Source organism: Homalodisca vitripennis, chromosome 8 (genome assembly GCF_021130785.1).
Source record: "Homalodisca vitripennis isolate AUS2020 chromosome 8, UT_GWSS_2.1, whole genome shotgun sequence".
Taxonomy (NCBI): Eukaryota; Metazoa; Arthropoda; class Insecta; order Hemiptera; family Cicadellidae; genus Homalodisca; species Homalodisca vitripennis.
Genome location: NC_060214.1, coordinates 4445435 through 4465986, shown reverse-complemented (window position 1 = coordinate 4465986; position 20552 = coordinate 4445435). Strand labels below are relative to the sequence as shown.

Sequence of the window (20552 nt, the reverse complement as noted above, 5' to 3'; positions counted from 1 at the left end):
GAACTGCTGAGAGAATAAATACACATGCAAGAGAAGATAAATTCTTCTGTTTTTTTTCGTGGGAGTCACCAGTATTTTATATTTTCAATTTGGAATTTTATTCTTGTCTTGTTGTTACGGGTTAATGTCAGTTAACCCGTATGAAAAGTTAAGGGAAGATAATACAAAAAGTAATGAAGACGTTCATAATGAGTCAGACAGACATAAAACAGACTGAGATAAGAGAAAAAACACTTCAAGTAATGTATCAGCAGACTTCCAAGGATCAAAGGCAACCAAATCAAAACTTAGAGGTCAAGAAAGAGAAAAAGGCAGTATTTATTGTGGGAGATAGCCACTGTAGACAGCCATAAATAATGCGAGAGATGTGGAGAAAATGCACAGCTTTCAAATATGGTTAGGCCAGGAGCTGAGATTGAAAGAATCTTCACAGAGGTAAAACGCTTCCACCCGATAAAGATCGGTTGTGTTGTATTTTTGGCTGGAGCCAATAATTTGTAGAACGGTAACACAAAAAACCTTAAATGATGAGGTGTTATCTGTAATTGAGCATTGTAAGCACGACAAGCTTCTAATAGGCAATGTCACCTTTAGAAGAAATATTCCTCTTTCTCATCCTGTCTATAAGAACATCATGTAATTTAATCTTTTTGTTTATGAACATTCACAGATTTTCAAGCATGTTTTATTTCTAGACCTAACTCAAAGAGAGAATGGAGAATGGGTGCTATGATCAGGCTGGAGTACATATTAACAATACTGGAAAAAATCCTTCTAAGTAGTAAAATTCCCAATGACAAATTTTATGGGAAATACTAAAATTAACTGCTGAATTTTCCATCCTGTGATTCATTTAGCCCTATAATTAAAATAATCGAAGCCGATATGAGGGAAGCTATAGATGAATACAGCACAAGCAAAATCCAGAATGCAGCATTCGCTCATTGTGTGTCTGAAGATTTTCATATGAACGCTAGGGTCTTTAGGAGAAAGTTTGGTAAACCTTGTTCTGATGACTACTGGTGCAGCAACCTAACTTACCAAAAGACTGCCTGTGGGACTTCGGTCTACAGCATAGTTACTAAGCCTATGTATTACCAGAAACCTACAAAGGAAGTTTACGATTTGGCTTTTGAACAACTGACAGAACCCTTCAGAAAAAATAAATTTAATCTACTTGTATGCTCGCCGATGGGGTGTACCAGAGATCTTATCTCTATAAGCAATTTCATTTTAAATCTTGTAAAGTTTCAACATAGCACAGGTGCCTCAGTACTCATCGTGACTTTTAACGAACGGTCCAGAAAAGAGTTAAGGAACGGACTTACATTTTTTGAATTTTGCCAAAACCTTCAATAGGAAATCTCCAACTATGCAGAGAGGATGGGCATAACAACAGATGAGAGTGACCATTTCCAACCTGGCAGAGAGGATCCTAGAGTTTCTGCTACTCCAACATCTTTAGCTATTGAATCGGACTATATGGTAACTACAGAGAAGGAGACAACGGGAGACCTTCAACTACATCTCTCTCAATGGTGGCTTCTAGTGTGGACTGTTTTACACTATGTGGTGACTCTCCTACTCCAACTATGACAGACTGCAACTCTACCAGCAACGAAAGAGACAAGGAGAATAAGACTCAAGCCTCTATGAATGACCTGGAGAACCCATGCACATCGCAAACAGATCTCAGTGATCAACAAGGAGCAAACTACTCCCAAAATGTACAGCCGGATGCTTCATGTTTAAACTCCCAAACAACCACACACATCACAGACAGATAAATAATCACACTAAATCTACAACAATTTTTCAACAAAATATTCAAAACTTAAAACCACGTGTAGAACCATTATACAAATAACTTTAGCTGAACTGAATCCTGATATAATTGTTTTAACAGAGTATAATATGAACAGTATTGAATTAGAATGATTTAACCTAGAAAACTATTCTGTAATTTCACAATATACTCACTCTACTTCAACTGGAGGGGGAGTGGTGATTTTGTCAAAAAAGAGTTTGAACATGAAGCAGGTGGTTAATTTAAAAGTAAATAATCTATATCAGGATAAATTGTTTGAGTGTTGCTTAGCCAAATTCAAATTAAATTGTTTGAATTGTTTATTGATAGGGATTTACAGAACTCCAAAGTATGAAAGCTTAGAATTCTTAAGTAGTTTGAACCTTCTGATGGAATTTTTGATAAACAAACAAAAATATACGGTTATATAAATAATTAAAAAACACTTTGATTCGTCATGGAATGGACCATCTGATCAACTTCCTAACTAGATTAACATCAACTACTAAGACATGTTTAGATAATTTTTTTACAAACTTAGGCAGAAAAGATACCAAGGCTTGTGGTATTGTCACTGCTCTATCTGATCATGAAAGACAGATTTTGGAAATAAATAACTCATCAAACAATGTAAATAATCAAAATTCAAATTACTCTGGACGAAAATTTTCAGCAGAAAACATTAAACTATTTATATCTTTATTATAAAAAGAATATTGGGAATAAGTTTTTTCTCTTCGGTTACTTCAATTTGTCATTTCCTGTTGTTCAAAGAAAAATTAAAGGAAACACTAAAAGCTGGATATCCCAAGAACTCAAAGAAGAAGAAAATTAAAATAAGCCTTAATTATAAGTAATTCTCAAATTAAAAAAAATTAATTTAAAGTTAAATGTTCTATGCATAAGTCAAAGTTAGTAGAAACCAAAAAAGATTACTTTGATGAAAGTTAAAAATTTGAAAAATGTTTGTAAAACTTCCTGGGAAATAATTAACAAAGAAAAGTAATGGTAAACTGAAAGAAAACTTAATCCTAGAATTTGATGATAAAATATTTTCCCACCCACTTGAGGTTAGCAATTGCAATAGCCTGAACTGTGTTTTGTCCAGCTCTAAAACCATATTGTTTATCTGCAAACAAATTATTGTGTTCAAAATGAGATATTATTTTATCTGTCGCTATTTTTTCAAACACTTTGGAAAAAGGAGTCAAAATTGATACTGGCCTATAGTTTTCTGAATTGTGCTTACTTCCTTTCTTGAAAATTGGTTTTATTTCTGCATATTTAAGTTGGTAAGGAACATAATCCGTCTCAAATGATCTATTAATTATGATACAAAGGGGCAAAGCAATGAAATCCACAGCTTGCTTCATCAAATACACAGGAATTTCATCCTAATCTGATGACTTTTTGTTTTTCAGTTGTTTAATTGTATTATTTACTTACTGTGTGGACTGAAACAGGTTTAATGTTAAATTGGACAGGGTTTAGAGTTTTTAAATTAGACAAATACTTAAGTGATTGGTTTACATCTGGGTTCAGATTAATCTCTCTAGAAATGTTGACGAACTTAAAATATTCCGAAATTTTCTGTCCATCAGATATTATGTCATTATTACAATTAAGTTCAGAGAAAAATTCTGTTAGCTTATGGCTATCTAGTTCAGATTTTAAAATTGACTATGCTGCCTTACTTTTATTTTCTGAGGATTCGATAAGCTTACAATTAACTAGTTACTTAGATTTATTACAAACAGATCTCAGTTGCGACTTTATGAGGGTATACCCTGTATCTTTGTCATTCACATTCTGTTTCCTGTCAAGTAGTGGGATACCTGAACACTTAAGGTGGAAACAGCTCGAGGGGGACGACACTACAAGGGGACACTCTGTATATTTGTTATCCATATGACAGTATTTACAAGGCCCTTGTATAGAACCTTATCAAAACTAGTTAAGCCTCTAGATAAAAACCAGTTAGATAATTATGTTTGTGCTTTCTTTATGTTTGTAATACAGTAGCACTACAAAGGTTTAATCGGTTACACAGGTCCGTATGGAGTTAACCACGGTGTTGAGATGCACGCAGATGTCATTAAGTATGCGTATGACAAGCTTCATGAGTTTAAGAAAAACTCACCTGCCTTGGATTGTTTTGAATTCTGTGACCCTATTTTTATCAAAGGTGAGTTTATATTTAGGCATTTTTGATGGATTTTTATATTACCTGCCTATTGACCAAAGTGGGAATGGGGAAATGTCCAAATTTATAAATGGAATGAATGACCCATCAAGTAATATCTCAAAATTGAAGAATAATTCAAAACCAATTTCTGATCATTCCATCTAAAATGGGTTGGCATAATAAGAATAAAAATAAAATAATTTAATTTTGAAACTTATGCTTTACTTTAGCTTGGGGGGGTTAGCTTCTAGTGTTGACTCACAGCATCGTCAATGTATGCACTGTACACCTTGTAAATGAAGGGTCTGGTATTAGCAGCAGCTTGTACAAGTTAGCAAACAACTGTTACACAACATCGTCAATGTATGCAGCAGTGGTACAACTTGTAAATTCAGGGTCTGGTATTAACAGCAGCTTGTATAAGTTAGCAAACAACTGTTACACAATGCTTCAGTTAGTCCAGTGTTAAAACATAAAGAATAGTGATCAAATATGGTAGCTTATGGAATAATTTATCATGACATTGATGAGATCTCTCTCTCAGTTCACATTGTGTTAAAATTTTCATTTACAATTCAATTTTTTTTGTAAAATTGAGTTCAGTGTGAGGCAAGCTTATTGCCACAATTTTAGTTCTTAGAACTTTACGACCGGTGTCATAACTAATCTCTTTTTTCAGTTCACATTGCTGTGTTCAAATGTTGGTTTTTGACTCATGAGGAAGAAGTTATATTTCAGTCCTTAATACATAGTGTTCTATTTTTGTAACATATTATGATGGCCTATTTTCAAAATTTCTTGTTATTCTTTCGCATCATCAATCGTTTACAAATTTTATACCCAAGAATAGAGAGAAGCTGAGTTTTCAACAGGTGTAATTAAGCAATTATATATGTTCTGTTTAAAGTTTGTTATTATACCCATGTACTGTTGTGATGCCAAGTTTGTGAACAGGTAATGGACTCTGCCTGCCCAGTGACATGCGTCAGTACGATAGAGTCTACTGCGGAGCTGCGTGTCCAGATAATCATGAGAACTACATGAGGAATTTGATCAAAGTGAGTCACTTGTTCTTTGTGGACAACCTTAGAGTGATAAGTACATAAAATTCACACTGACATTTTGACTTCCCCTCTATCACTAAACAGGGTGCAATTAATTGATGTCTGATTGGCATTTTGCTCCTTTCTTTAGGATACTAATAGCGATAAAGTCACAGCCACGGAACGCAATCTCTATGGCCTATCAGCTACCATAATTTCTTATCTGCTCATTTCTTTCGAATACTAATAGCGATAAAGTTACAGCAACGGAACACAATCTCTATGGCCTATCAGCTACCATGATTTCTTACCTGCTCCTTTCTTTTGGATACTAACAGCGATAAATTCGCAGTTGCATTTAAAATGATTTAGGCCACTAGGATCTGCTTCATTGGCTCTTAAGCATCGTATTGTCTGCTCTTCAATCCTACAAATACCCGTAGAGGAAAATATATCCGTGTAAGCTTTTATTTGAAGCACGATTGTAGTCAAATCAGAGGTTTTACCTAAAATAAGGTAGAAAAATCTACGTTTCAAGTCAAGGTGGCAGAACCTCAAGGTAAAAATAATTATGAACCCTTTTCTGAGAGAACTCTGTGGGATAAAGTTCTATAGAAAACTTGACATTGTAATGTTTTGATTAAATTCCAAGGTAAAGACCCAATTTAAGCGATCCCCAGTTAAAGGAATGAGTCCAAAGGAGGATGGAGAATTTTTGCTTTGAGGTTTGAGAATCCAGAAAACTATACTAAGTTGGATTGTATAACTGGCTGAACATGTAATAATATTCTAATTGTCAGCCAATATGAACATTTAATAACATACGAGTATATCAAACCATTTCTGTCTGTTTGTGCAATCGCATTTTGGTCCTCTTGTAAATCTACAACTTAAGTTTGTTATTAAACCATATTGTACCTAAAGGGGAAAGCACTACAAAAATAACGATAGTCAGTGATTACCATATAATGAGTTTAAGTGATAAAAAAATTTTACATTCTGATATTATATGTTCACCCCAAATATATTTTCTGATTTGAATTTAGTGTGACCAGAGGGGGTGAAGACGTTAAGTGAATAGTGAAAATGGTTTGTAATTTTATGTTAATAAGTAGAATTGTTCATGTACAATGTCAGCAAATATAACATTATTAACCTAATCCCTTGAACCCAAGAGTCGAGGAGTATCATCGGTGACGCCGTTCGGTGTAGCGCACAAACTAATAGAAGTGTCCATATTCTTCACTGATCTGTTTCCCTCTTTATATCTAATGCGAAATTGTGTACATTTATAAATGATTTAAATGCTTAATAGGTTTTATTGTATTTTAGTGACAATACTGTATTAGAAAAGTGAGGGTTTTTATGACTGAAATCTTGGCCATTATCTAAAAAATGTATATTTAAATGAAATATATGGATATGGAAGCAATTTTCTGTAAATATAAAATGGCTTGAAAGTAATTTGCTGATGGACACAATAAATATTAGAAAATCACTCGAGGGGCTAGAAAACTTTCATTTCTGCCAGTCTCTGTATATGTTTGTCTGTCCAAATTCATTTTAACAAAACACAGTGACTTATAAGACTGGGAAATTGTAAAAGCTGCCATTACACACACTGACTTTGTCAGCAATATCGTTACATCAAACATACAACGGTGTTCTTCATGTTTAGTTTTCACGCTTTATTCTTATCAGGATACACACATATGTAAATAGACTGAGTAGTCTTGTGTCATTTTAACATATAACACAGAAACTTATAAGACAGGGAAAATGTAAAAGCTGCCATTAAACACACTGACTGTGTCAGCAATATCGTTACATCAAACATACAACGGTGTTCTTCATGTTTGGTTTTCACGCTTTATTCTTATCAGGATTGTCACATTTGATTCAGTGGTAACTTCTTTTCACCACGCTGCTTAATGGCATATAACTGGCCACACATATATAGCATATTTTTTTGCTGTATGGCATATTTAGCTCTCACATATACATTTCCCTCAATCTAGGCATGATCGCACAGGCCCTATGGCAACTTCATATGGTAATTGTTGCCAGCTTTAATGATTATTAACTTAAAATTAAACAATCACATAAGGTAGATTTTATTATTGCATCAGGCCGTTCACCTTCAAAGAAAGCTTTATCCGACCCTCAAAACTGAATACAAATGACTTCACACAAAAATAAAATCAACATCATTGGAAACCATGATGTATTAAAGTTTATGTAATAAGTACAATACAATACAATACAATACAAATTCACTTTATTCATAATTTGTACATAACATGTAACAAACATAAAATGGCGTCAGTTTATAATATGTACCATACATTACAATAACCATGGTATCATAAGATAATACAAGGTGCATAATGCCTACTCAATCTACAAAATTTTTATTCTAGGCCCATGAAAAATCGGTCATTATAACAGTTATCATTATGTACAAGATTACTTTGTGTATTTTACATTTCAGTCCTTAAGGCTACTAACTAAAGACAAAAAACTCATCAAATGAATAAAGTGGTCTACTAATCAAATACTGCTTTAGCTTATTTTTAAAGTTTTGAAAATTGTCAATTGCTAAAATATCTTTAGGTAAATTATTGTAAAATCTAATGCCTGCAACTATTGGTTTTTTTTCCTTGTGAACTGCAAATTAATCTGTGGAGCTGCCAATTGATTACGGTGTCTAGTTAAATAGTTTATGGAAGGTGCCTAATCTAGGTAAGCTGTAATTAGCTTTCCTTACTTCTAATATCGTGTCCCATAATGTAAAGCCCATAAATAGTTAAAATACCTAAATCCGAAAATATTTGTTTCACTGACTCCTGTCTCTGTAAATTTAACATAACCCTCATAGCCTTTTTTTGTAACAGCAAAATACTTTGCAAATTAGCATTACTGGTTGCTCCGTACAAAGCAACACCAAAAGAAATATGCGAGTGAATATGTGAGTAATAAACCATTTTTAAAGTTTCCAGATTACAATATTTTGAAATTGATTTTAATGCGTAAAGACCAGAAGATATTTTCCTTTGAATTACCTGTATGTGACCATCCCAAGTTAAGCATTCATCCAATGTCAAACCTAGAAATTTAATTTTATCTACTCTTTCTATTTGTGTGTTCTGAACCTCAATTTTTGGCTGTGTACTGAGTTTATTTTTTGTGTGTACAAAATGAAATATATTTAGTTTTATCTGCATTAAGTGACAAATTTTTTTCACAAAAATAATTATATATTGATGTCATATTTTGGTTTGCTATATTTTCTATTTCGTTTAGAGATTTATGAGATATAACTAGGTTACAGTCATCTGCATACAAACACATCTTACTATTTAAATTTAATACAGTATTCGGTAAGCCTTTAATATAGCACAGAAATAATAAGGGGCCAAGTATAGAGCCTTGAGGGACTCCATATTTAATTATTTTCATTTTTGATTTAACAGAGGTTAGTTGCCCAATCCTGAATATGAGGAAGTTCAACGTATTGTTTTCTCTCTTTAAGATAGGAAATAAACCAGTTCAACGGCACACCCACAATTCCTAAATGTTCTAATGTTCTAATAAGAGTATTATGGCAGACTCTGTCAAATGCTTTGCTGAGGTCCATAAATATACCGAAAGCACGATTACCCACCCGAGTCCACAGAATCCAGAACTGACTCCACAAACTCAATTCCAGCAGTGATGACAGATCTACCCGACCTAAACCCATGCTGCTCCTCCTCAAATAACCCATTAGTTTCTAAGAATTCCACTAACCTAATATGCATTACACGCTCAAATATTTTGGAGAAGGTTGGCAGTATTGACAATGGACGAAAATTAGTAGGATCAGTTGTACTACCTTTCTTAAAAACTGTTTTTATTTTAGAAATTTTCAGTTTTTTTTGGAAATATTCCACTCACAAAAGAAGAGTTAATAACATGCATCAATGGTTTAATCAATAGATATTTTTGCATTTTTTATAATAGGCATAGGGACATCGTCATACCCCGCAGAGAAATTTATTTTTAAAAGATGATATGACTTTATCAAGTTCGATTTCGCTTAAAGGCTTTATAAACGAAGCTGTTTTGATGGGTGGATTTTGAGTATTTAAATTATTACTATTAATGGTTAACACAGATAGGGAAATTTTTAACTATACTGTCATCTACAACATTTATGAAGTGACTATTAAATATTTCACAAACTTTGTATGGATCGGAGCTCATTTGGCCATCTGCAATCAATCTAATGTCATTGTTTCTTTCTATTTTAGGTTTTATTTATTTATTTATTATTTTCCCAAGTAGATTTGCAGACATTATCAGAATTCATGATTTTATTATTTATAAATTCCTTTTTTTGCATCAATGGCATTTAAAATGATATCTTTTTTTTTCTTTCATTAAGTAATTCTTTTTGTAGCTCTATCTTTTGTTAACCTTACAGTCTGACTTAATGCAATTAATTCTTCCTTTTCTTTTTTAAGTTCATAGTTTTATCCAATTGTCCTTATTAATGTTATCAACCCTGGATTTTACTAATGGAAAACACAAATTAAAATAATACATAAATATGCCGTAAAAAGTGTCATATTTATGTTCTACTGGAGCATTGTACAGATCTAGCCATGTTTCTGAAGCTAATTTTTTAACAAATAAATCATTATTTTCTTTTTGTAAATTTTCGTTTTAGTTGTGAAATTGGCTGGTTTTCTTTTTTATTAGGATAAGCTATTTCTAACAGCTGAGCATCATGATCAGATAGCTCCGTGACCAGACCAGAAACCGAAAGTTGTGACTTATCAATATTAGTAATAATATTATCTATACCACTTCAGAACCAATGGTAACCCTTGTAGAAAAATTGACAAGATATTGTATGTTGTGTTGAATTAAAAGTATTCTTCATCTATTATGGGCTGAATTCTCCCTTTAAAACATCTATATTTATGTCCCCTGCCAGAATTATATTTTCATATTTAGTAAGTAACATACCTAGAGCAATGTCAAGCTTATTCAAGAACACATTATCATACATTATGCCAGGAGTTCTGTACAATCCAACTATAATTATTGACAAATTGCCTAGTTTACCCATCTACTGCACAACACTCAAATTCTTTTTCACTTATTAATTCTGTAATTTTTGGAATATTAACAGTTTTTTAATTGTGTACTACTTTTGCTGTTAATAAGTATCATAACTCCTCCTCCTCCAAAAGTTTTGCGACAGAAAAATGACTTTATTGCGTAGTTGTTTACTGTTGCAATTTATTACTTCAAAATCTTGCAATTTATGTTCCGAGAGAATAACAATATCTGGATTAATTTCTTCAAGTATTATTTCCAAAGCAAGTTTACGGGAGCTGAAATGTTGAATATTTTGGTGGAGGATTGATATTTTAGATTTATTTTGAACTTTAGTTTTTATTTTAGAGAGAGAGGAGGAGTTATTCACATGGAGGTGAGTTTTTAAGTTTGAGGCAAGAGTTGGTATGAATTGTCCAAAAAATCTGATTGCTGTTGCTGAGGACTGACATCCCGGATTGAGGTCTCCGTAGGAAAGACGTAGAAGGTGGAGTAATCATTACTACTTCTGGTGTAAGGTATTTTCAGTGCAGGTAAGACATAATACTGTTTGACTGCCATGAGGAAGAAGGTGACAGGAATTATCATTAATATGCTTTTGGTGTTCTATGTATGTGAAGAGGAGCGTGTGTATGAAATTTCACCTTTCTAGGACAGCAGGAAGATGGAAAATAAAAATATAGTTCTTCTAGGGATTGCAATCATATTTCAACTCGTATAGTAATTAAGATTCATAAGGATGCTCCAATTTTTCTATGTAAGTCATGAGGCACGTGTGTCAAATTTCATGTTCCTAGGACATTGGGAAGTTCTAAGGATTAAAACCTCATTTGAACCCCTATGGGTGGGTTATATTTACGAAAATGATTTAGTTTGTCTATTTCATTCATGTGGCACACTTGTGATTAGTGAAATTGTGCCTAATTTCAACTTTATGAGGTTTCGGGGAGTTGGTGAATTAGTAGTAAGTGTATGAGGGCTCTGCCTTTTACATATAGAGATACAGTACTTTAAATTTTAAACAACTTTTGAAACTAAAAATCATTCAGAAATAATATTTATTCGATTCTTTTAAAACAGCAAACTCAAAAATGTACTATACATTTATAAAATTAGAAAAATAAACAACCTAGATTTTGTAATCAATTGGAAAAATAAGCGTTCAGCCTTACATCATTATTTTATTGCTTTAAATTAAAAATAATGACTAATAAACATGTACAATTTATGATATAAAAAATAAATGATACTGTAATGTTTTGTCATAAAAACTGTAGTTTTAGTATACCTTTTTATTTTATAAATTGGTATTGTGTATTATTATAGAATTATAAATGTGAGTTTTTGTGCATATCCTCAGTGTTATATGTACTTACTGTGGATATTGTAAATCATGTACAGAAATTATATTTATAACCGATTTATACAATTCTTTTAACCGATAAATATTTAGTCTGCATGTACTTTTTCTGTACACTTTAGAGAGTATTTATAATTAGATTTACTTTTTTGTAAAGATGGAAACCTGATTTCGTCATCAGCAACTGGTGGAAGAATTTTGTTGAATGCTCACTGATATTTAGTTAGTTACTTGGTTGTTTTTCTTTCTTTTTTTTCAATAATGGGATATTTTTATCACTATAAATATATTGACCAAGTATATATTACATATCCACAAACTAACAGGGATAGCATTTACATGTATTGAGATCATACCGGTACTACTTTACAATGTTTAATGAACCTGTTACTCATTGTCACCTCCACCCCTCACCATGTGATCTGTGATCCCTCAATTAAGGAGTCAGCGTAAAATTTAAAAATATACCAATCCTTTAAAAAAAAAACGTAGTGTAGTAATTTTGTAAATTTCACACTATAGAGAAGTATTTATATAAATTGAATATTTTCCAATAAACATTGTTGTGGTGTCAGGTCGGAGGTGTACTCGTGATGCCTCACAATGACCAGCTGCTGCAGATCACCCGGGTCACACAGACCCAGTGGGAACACAAGAGTGTTCTGCCAGTATCCTTCTCCACTCTGCAGATACCTACTTCCTTGGACACCAAGTCCAACCTTGCACTACGTAAGACTGCTACCACTACTCATTCTAATTATACACGTTTACCGGGTAGCTCACGGAGCCTTTTCCTGGAGTTTGTTATTGATGGTTCATTTTTAAGGTGTATTGGTAGTTTATTGAACAGTTTTCTTCCCATATAGCCAGGTTTTTTTTTCATAAGAAGATCTTTTATGAATTGGAAGAATTATATTATTTCAATGTCTTGTAAAGTAGAATGACTGAGTAAAAACTTTGGGAGAAACTGAAAGGTTTCTGTTTTACAAACGAGAGTGTATGATAGATATAGTTGCATGGAAGCAGAAGAATGTTTAGTCTTGAAAAAAGAGGTGTGCATGATGACCTTCTCGGGGCATTAGCAATTACAGGAATTATCCTTTTTTTTAATTAAAAAAAATTATCTAACTATGGTGGAAAGATCTCCAAAACAGCACACCACAGAGAAGATGAGAGAATAGCATAGTGTGCTCTATTTAATGTGTTTGAAAGTCTTTTCATGTGACACTGCCCTCGATTTGGAGGCCCAGAAACTTTCTTCTCGGACTCGTGTTGAGCAGTGCCTAGCATTCATTTCATAGTTGGGATGAAAATTTATTACGAATTTTTTTTGTGTTTAGAAGCAGGCCATTATTTCAGAACCACTCTTTTATTTTTGTAACATCTGATGTAATATGATGAAGTAGTTGCACCCTATTTGAAATTCTTAATGAAGATGGTAGTATCATCAATATATGAAATAAGAGTACAGTTCGAAAGACATTTTTTAAGGTCATTTAGTGTTATAAAATACAACTTACCTATTCGTCATTGACAAAACACTTATCAGATGCAGAAGTAGCAGTTTTGTGTCTAATGGTGTGACATGTGGTGTGTAGCGGATACTGAGCCAATCTCGCTGCAAGCGGTGTGTCGCAGCTGTATACGGCGCACCCTGCGAAGTAACGCAGAACGTGAGTTCCCAGAACTGACCAAGCCCAGAGCCCGGCGCACCTACCACCGCAAGAAACGGGCCATCCGCAATCTGGTTATACCCTTTCTGGAATCATCTGATGACGAGGATTCGGCCCTCCACAGTCCCGGCCTACTCATTGGTGGACAGGGACGCATCACCGCAGTCTTCAACGTCGGCAGAAGCTGGCCAGGTACGCATAGCATACAGTCAGCAATCTGGTTATACCCTTTCAGAAGTGGTGTGAGACAAGGATCCTGCCCTCTACAGTCCCGGCCTACTCATTGGTGGACAGGGAAGCATCATCACCGCAGTCTTAAACGTCGGCAGAAGCTGGCCAGGTACGCATAGCATACAGTCAGCAATCTGGTTATACCCTTTCTGGAGTAGTGTGATGACAAGGATTCTGCCCTCCACAGTCTTGGCCTACTCATTGGTGGACAGGGATGCATCACCGCAGTCTTCAACGTCGGCAGAAGCTGGCCAGGTACGCATAGCATACAGTCAGCAATCTGGTTATACCCTTTCTGGAGTAGTGTGATGACAAGGATCCTGCCCTCCACAGTCCTGGCCTACTCATTGGTGGACAGGGTCGCATCACCGCAGTCTTCAACGTGGGCAGGAAGCTGGCCAGGTACGCATAGCATACAGTCAGCAATCTGGTTATACCCTCTCTGGAGTGGTGTGATAACAAAGATCCGGCCCTCCACAGTCCCAGCCTACTCATTGGTGGACAGGGACGCATCACCGCAGTCTGCAACGTCGGCAGGAGCTGGCCAGGTACGTATAGCCTACAGTTAGCAATCTGGTTATACCCTTTCTGGAGTGGTGTGATGACAAGGATTCTGCCCTCCACAAGACCTTCTATAGATAGTAAAATACTAGGCCACCACTCAGCCTCAAAGTATTTTAATTTACTCATCTTCAGCTGGGATATTGAACATGTGAGCATTAAATTCATTATACAAATATGGAGCTAAATGTTTCGTTGTTCTTTAGAACTATAATTTTTATCTTCCTAGGTTGTAATAGTGCCCTGGTTGATGAAGTACATATTCTTGTAAAACAAAACCATTGTCAGAAACCATACACTCAAGAAAGTACTTGCAGCAGGTTTCAAGTACCAGATGAAGGAATGTGCACTTGTCCAAGTTAATTTCAACTGACCATTTGTAAAACAAAATCATCGTCAGAAACCACACACTCTAGAAAGTACGTGCAACAGGTTTCAAGTACCAGATGAAGGAATGTGCACTTGTCCAAGTTAATTTCAACTGATCATATAGAGATGCTGGTATTATGTGTTATCAACACACAGCTGGGTTTTGTACAGTATTATTGAATATAAAGGGAGAATATCTTATCAATAATAAGTGTTTTCTAAAATACTGCGTTTAGCTTTCTCTTTTGCATACAAAATTCTAGGCTGATGGAGTTAAAGAAAATGTATTTCCTCACCTGTGTAGCAGTTGAAACTTTTTTTCAGAAATATGATTCCTGTTTTTACGGTTCATTGATGATAATGTGTGAAAAACTGATAAATCACTAGAATGTACTCCTTTCTTCAGAGGATATCCTGCATCCACACATCTCTACTATGTCTTTTCTTTTTACTAACAACTAATATCTAATCAGATCTAAAATTAATTTTTGATATTCTGTGTAGTACTATATGTTATCTTTAGGAGTTTCATTAAATTATGGTGAACAGATAGGACTCTCCTGCCTTCACCAACAATAATGTTAACAATATAAACATAATAAATATTTCAATTGTATAAAATTGAACGAATATTCATAGCATCGCATGTTGCTCTTATGTGTATTGTTTGCTATTTTTTTTAATACAATGTGCTACAAGGAAAAATTATAGCTTTCAATGCCTATATTTTTTCTTGTTCGTTACAGGTCATTTACTTATAAATATATTTATTGTTCATATTCTACTTAGATTTTATGTTACAGTGAGTATGTGATTTTGGTATTATTTGTTAATTGGTAACATTTAAAAGTACCTTTCCTTCTCATTTGACCATTTTAACTTAATGTATTTTTCTCTTGTTAGGGATACTTTCGTTGATTGTGTGTTTATTTGTATAATCATGAACCTAACTGTTATTCATAAAGTGGGACTATTTATAAATGAACTATTTTTGTATAATTCTCATAAATGAATATATGACCCAACCGGACTACCACCCCCAGAATTTTTTGCTGTAGATTAAATATATTACTTTTGTAGAAACATGGGCTATGTCACACTAATTTAAAAATATAGTTACTCATTACTGAAAATTCTACAACACGTCTGCCACAGGTCAAAACCCTATCATATTCCTATTATGACAAGTATATTATGATTTTATTTATAGATAATCACATAGGTATTCCGAGCACTTTCCATAAAAAAGTAATCCTTACCAAATAGTGAACCCTTAACAATTACCATTGGAAAACTTGAAAGGATGCTTACCATGAGAAGAGCACACCACTGCTGCTACTGTAACTTCAAATATGACTATAGCTCCAAAGTCAACTCAACAAGAACTGTAGCAAAAAGGCTGAACTTTCAGTTAGATTCTTTTGGTTGAAAACAACATCATTATTGATACATAATGGATCCATCTGCCGTCAACCGCCCTTCGATTGGTAAAAAGCACCCATCATTTTCGGATATTCCTAAATTCAAATTTATGCACTCAGTGTTCTTCATTATAAATTTCTTCCTTCCTGTTTCCTCTCCTGTTTTCCCTTTAGGGGGGAAGATTGTGCTGGTTAATCACCACATATATCAGAGCATTGGATCGACGGATGGAACCAGACATATCATGTGCTGATAAGGTATCGGGGGAATGGAGCGGAACGAGGAGTCGCGAGTAAGTGAAGGACTGTAGTGTACCGTTCTGGAGGTGAGGAATACCGCAAGTCTTACCCTAACTTTTTGCATATTTGATATTAGCGTTATTATGGAATAATTTAATTAGTAGGAACGGGGTAGGTGCCGGAAAATTATGAGTGGTGAATTGGTTTTCTAAATTAATGGATCGGTTTTAGCATGATTGGGGATCGGCATGTGTGTGATCTTATTTTGTCCGGTTTAAGCTAATTAAGGGTTTAAAATGTTTTAGTTGTTTTCTTTAATATATTATTTAATTATCAAAGCTGGCAGGAGAATGGGTGTAACCAAGAATTATGGTCGCTCCACCCCTTATTGTGCACGGGTAAAGTGTCTAGCCCTGCAAAGTGTCTTTATCGCTTCTACCTTACACACCCACAATCGTAAACAACAAGTATAAAATGGTCACGTGTGTTAGAAAGTTAATAAATACATTTAAAAAAACAGTGTAGCATCTGTGTTGTGCAGAGATTTGTATTGTATTGTAAAGTGTTGGACTTCAGATACACATACTCGACTTATAAGTTTGGTATTATCATCATTTTTTAAACTTTCTGGTACGTTTAGGGTTGGACCCCTAAAAAAGATTGCTGATACAAGTTCTTGAAATTTTGTATCGTGTTTCACAACAATAGAGTCCTACTAATTGAGACCAAACACTTCGAATAACGGATTTCACGAATAATATCGGCGTTGATCGGCTCGTGAACTGAAAGTCAGAAGGGAAGGGCAGTTTAATCACACTCAGACCTCTCCTTTCGCTCCATCATCACAAGATTATGTTTTGTTTATGCGGCAATGGTGGGACATTGCATCAAGGCAATTCACTGCACTTAGTCACAAAAAAATCACTATCTTTATTTTTTAAGTGTGCGTGAATTAGTTTAGTGTTTTCTTCAAACCTAGGCTCTAAGCACATTTATGTCTTTATTAAACATCCTTGTACAGTATATTTTGTATAACAATAAATGTATGTTTTTTCATGAAAATCTTCTTAATTTCTATTTTCTTCTTTCTTTTAGTTTTAAAGTTATAAATCTGACCTTAGTAATTTTTTACTAAAAAAAATCTTTAATCAATATTTTTTCTGAACTCTCTTCAGAATAGGTAGATTTTCAGAATAGCAGGACTCTACTGTATTCTTTAAGTCTATCAAGGCATACAATACCTCATTAAAACATACTACTCCGTACTAGATTGTATAAGTAAAAAATATTCTATCTTTTAATGTGTCTACATTTGTATTTCTATCTAAAGCGTAATGCACTCATCAGATTTGAATTTAAATTTGACTTTTATTCTTGTTATCAAACAAAGTAAAATACAAATCAGCTCTTACCTGTCCTTGTACTAGCTGTGTCTGTTGCAGGTCGGCGGCGGATAGTTGTGAGAGGCAACATTCCTTCTGTGAGGGCCGAGTCGCACGACGACAACCCGTCGGCAGTGTCAGGGCACAATCAAGAGGAAATAAGGGATGCAGAAGAAATAGTAAAAGCGTCTGATAATGGCGAGGCTTCTACAATAAAGAAACGTAATGTGAACGTACCGAAACGAGAAAAATTCGACAGCGGCGTCGTCGAAGACTTGGACAACGGAAAGGGACTCACCTCTTCGGACGAGGAGACTGAAACTAACGCCAATTGTCTGATGTCGTCGGACGACAAGAACATGGAAGTAGATACCGACTCTGATTTCGTGGAAGCGAGTGATGACGAAGGTGTTGAAGAAGATTTGTCCCCGTTGCCGAAGAAAGGCTCCGGAGTCAGCTCAAAGCGTGAGAAGGAAGAACCGGAATACACGTACAGTTCTGTGATGCAAGCTAAGATTAAATCACTCCCGTTACCTCCTGTACTGAAATCTTACCTGAATCTGTACAGGGATTTCTAATTCTGTTTTTTCCTGAGTTACTATAACTATAGATTATATTATAAGTTATTTTGTTAAGAGTTCTATGTTTGATAATTATTGCATAGTATTATATTTTAAGATCATGTTCTAACAGACTATTGATTTTGGTATATTAAACCTACTTAATTAATTGTACACATACAGTGCACTCGGATCTAGAGAAGAATTATTTTCAAGAGTGTTTTTGTAACTTACTTTGTTGTTCAAGAGCTGACAATTTTTAATACTTTCTTTTTAATATTGTAAGTTACCATCTTCAGGTTATAACTTCTAAATACTCCATTAATGGAAATGGTTTTTAATTTCAGGTATTGTGAATATTATTTTATTTTATAAGTTTTTTTAACATACCGTAACAGTTGGAATATAATATATAAACCACAGTCTAGAAAAATTGTAATAACTCTTTGGAACGTTTTAATGCTATTTGACAAGTTGAACTCAGTTTTAATAGGATCGTGGACTGAAGCACTAGACGTCTACATCTGAACCAGTTACAAGTCACTGGACACAAAATTTAACAAACTCATAATTTTATATCAGCTTTAAATTTTATCTGAAAAGCCGTTGAAACAAAAAATATTTTACTGTGGTATAACATTACTTATGTGCTGGTGCAAGGGACGTTTATTATCTGGGATCGTTAAAAATCAACATTCATGAAACTAATTACAAATATTTACATGTGAATAGTAAATCTGTATGGATGTTTACTGAAAAGAATTGTTAAGATTTCTGTGTGATTTTGTATTTTTCATTGTTACCCTCACTCACTTTATAATACAATTCATAGCAGTTAAAATGGTACAACATGTATTCAATGGAGTTACATCAACTGTTTTATTTGAAATTAATGAGTCTGTTGTAAAACTTATATCCAAATAATAATTTAGGATATTTATTTTGAAAATGCATCATAATTGTTTAATTTTGTATATTGCATTTCAAAGGAATTTGTTATTTGTACGAATTAAGATCAGGTCAACTACAAAACAACCAGATGATTTTAAGCTTTAATACTGTATAAATTGTGTATTTTTTTAACCTGAAACTACTTCCTAACTACAGTCCTTAGCACACTGCTATGTCTAATTCATTACTGGTGGGAGAATCCAGCTGACACAGTGGCCTAGCTGCTAGCTGAGGCCTAGTCTGGATTCAACTTTGTATGTATAGGGAGTGATAATGTTGGCCATCATAGTGTGATATATTTTATATGTATTAGTCGACACATATGTGGATTTTATAGATAATATTTATGTACCCGGGCCATATTGTATATAATTAGTGCCTTTTGTATTAGTTATAGTCACGATATATTTGTACTTTGTTCAGCATTGTCCCAACAAATAGTAGTGTGTTATTTTGCATTTTAAAGCGTATTAAAGAATATCATACAATTTTATTTGATTATTGCATTTAGTTCAGCTAGGAATGTTCCCTCGCCATGTTCTTGTTACGGAGTATATATCTATTTGTTACTTGTCTGACTGAATAAATACTTAAAAATTATATTGTTCTATTTATTATTTAATTCATGAAGCCAATAATAACACAGAAGATGGTTATTAAGGGGATTCTCTCTACCACATTAAATGTTTTTAAGAGGAAATGTCCACAAACCCATTAGGATTGATAGGGTAAGTGTTTATTGATATTGTAGGCTAACTATAAAATCCATGAAATGTAGTACAAATTGCCAGAAGCCTAGTTTGCAGGAGTTACAATTTTGTCCGTCACATAATGTACTTGCTGATTCAAACTTAGCTTCGTGTTCAGGTTGTCTTGAGTGTAATTTCTTAAGAGTTAACGGTTTTGCTTCGTATATGAATGAAGAATATTTAGTACTGAGTTTAACATAATCTTCAATAACCCAACTTTATGATTTCTGACAACATTAATTTTGTGAATCTGGTGTAAAATTAATGATCCACATCTGATCAATCACAAACTTATCTAATGAAGATTAACATTTCATCATAAGGAGTCAAAAGTACAAACAATTAAGTTATAATAATTAATTTAAGTTCTAATAATTTAGGTAAGATTGGATTTAGAAAGATTAACCCTTTTAGTGCCATGTCATTTTTCGTTCCTGTGGGAAAAGTGCCATTCTACTTAAAAATGTGGAGTTTTATGTAAAATTGCATGGTTCAGAATCTTTATTTTTGTACACAGTTTCTTCTAATTTTTACCATTTCAAAAAATAAACTGGGCTTTAAAATAATTACAAAAATGTAGGTTAAAACATATACTATTCTTTTAATATAATTTTCATTGAAATATATGTTAAAATTTAGAACAGATCCATGACACAAAAATAACATAACATGTTGGTTTAAAGTTTGGTTTAAACAATTTGAAGAAACTGGATCAGTTAAGAAACAGAAATCAACCAACATACCAGGTGTACCAGACAAAATGGTTCAACTAATTAAACAATCAGCAATTAGATGTCCTGGGAAATCCACCCCTCATCGAAGTATTGAATTAGATATTCCAAAAACGACAGTTCACAAAGTTAAAAAAACTCAAATTACAGGCTTATAAAATCCAGATACTGCAGGAATTTAAA

General features: G+C 33.7%; 1 protein-coding gene across 3 annotated transcripts in view; it reads left to right on the top strand.

The window, feature by feature from the left end:
* The window catches only part of LOC124367223 (protein-L-isoaspartate O-methyltransferase domain-containing protein 1-like), a 34956-nt gene extending 15467 nt beyond the window's left edge, over window positions 1-19489 (top strand). For all 3 annotated transcript variants that reach the window (XM_046823889.1, XM_046823890.1, XM_046823891.1), the window contains exons 3-7: window positions 3858-3992; window positions 4947-5050; window positions 12077-12230; window positions 13100-13366; window positions 17439-19489. In XM_046823889.1, the coding sequence (XP_046679845.1) occupies window positions 3858-3992; window positions 4947-5050; window positions 12077-12230; window positions 13100-13366; window positions 17439-17956 (1178 nt within the window). In that variant the 3' untranslated portion in view covers window positions 17957-19489. The remainder of the gene's footprint in view (window positions 1-3857; window positions 3993-4946; window positions 5051-12076; window positions 12231-13099; window positions 13367-17438) is intronic.
* Window positions 19490-20552: the final 1063 nt, after the last annotated feature.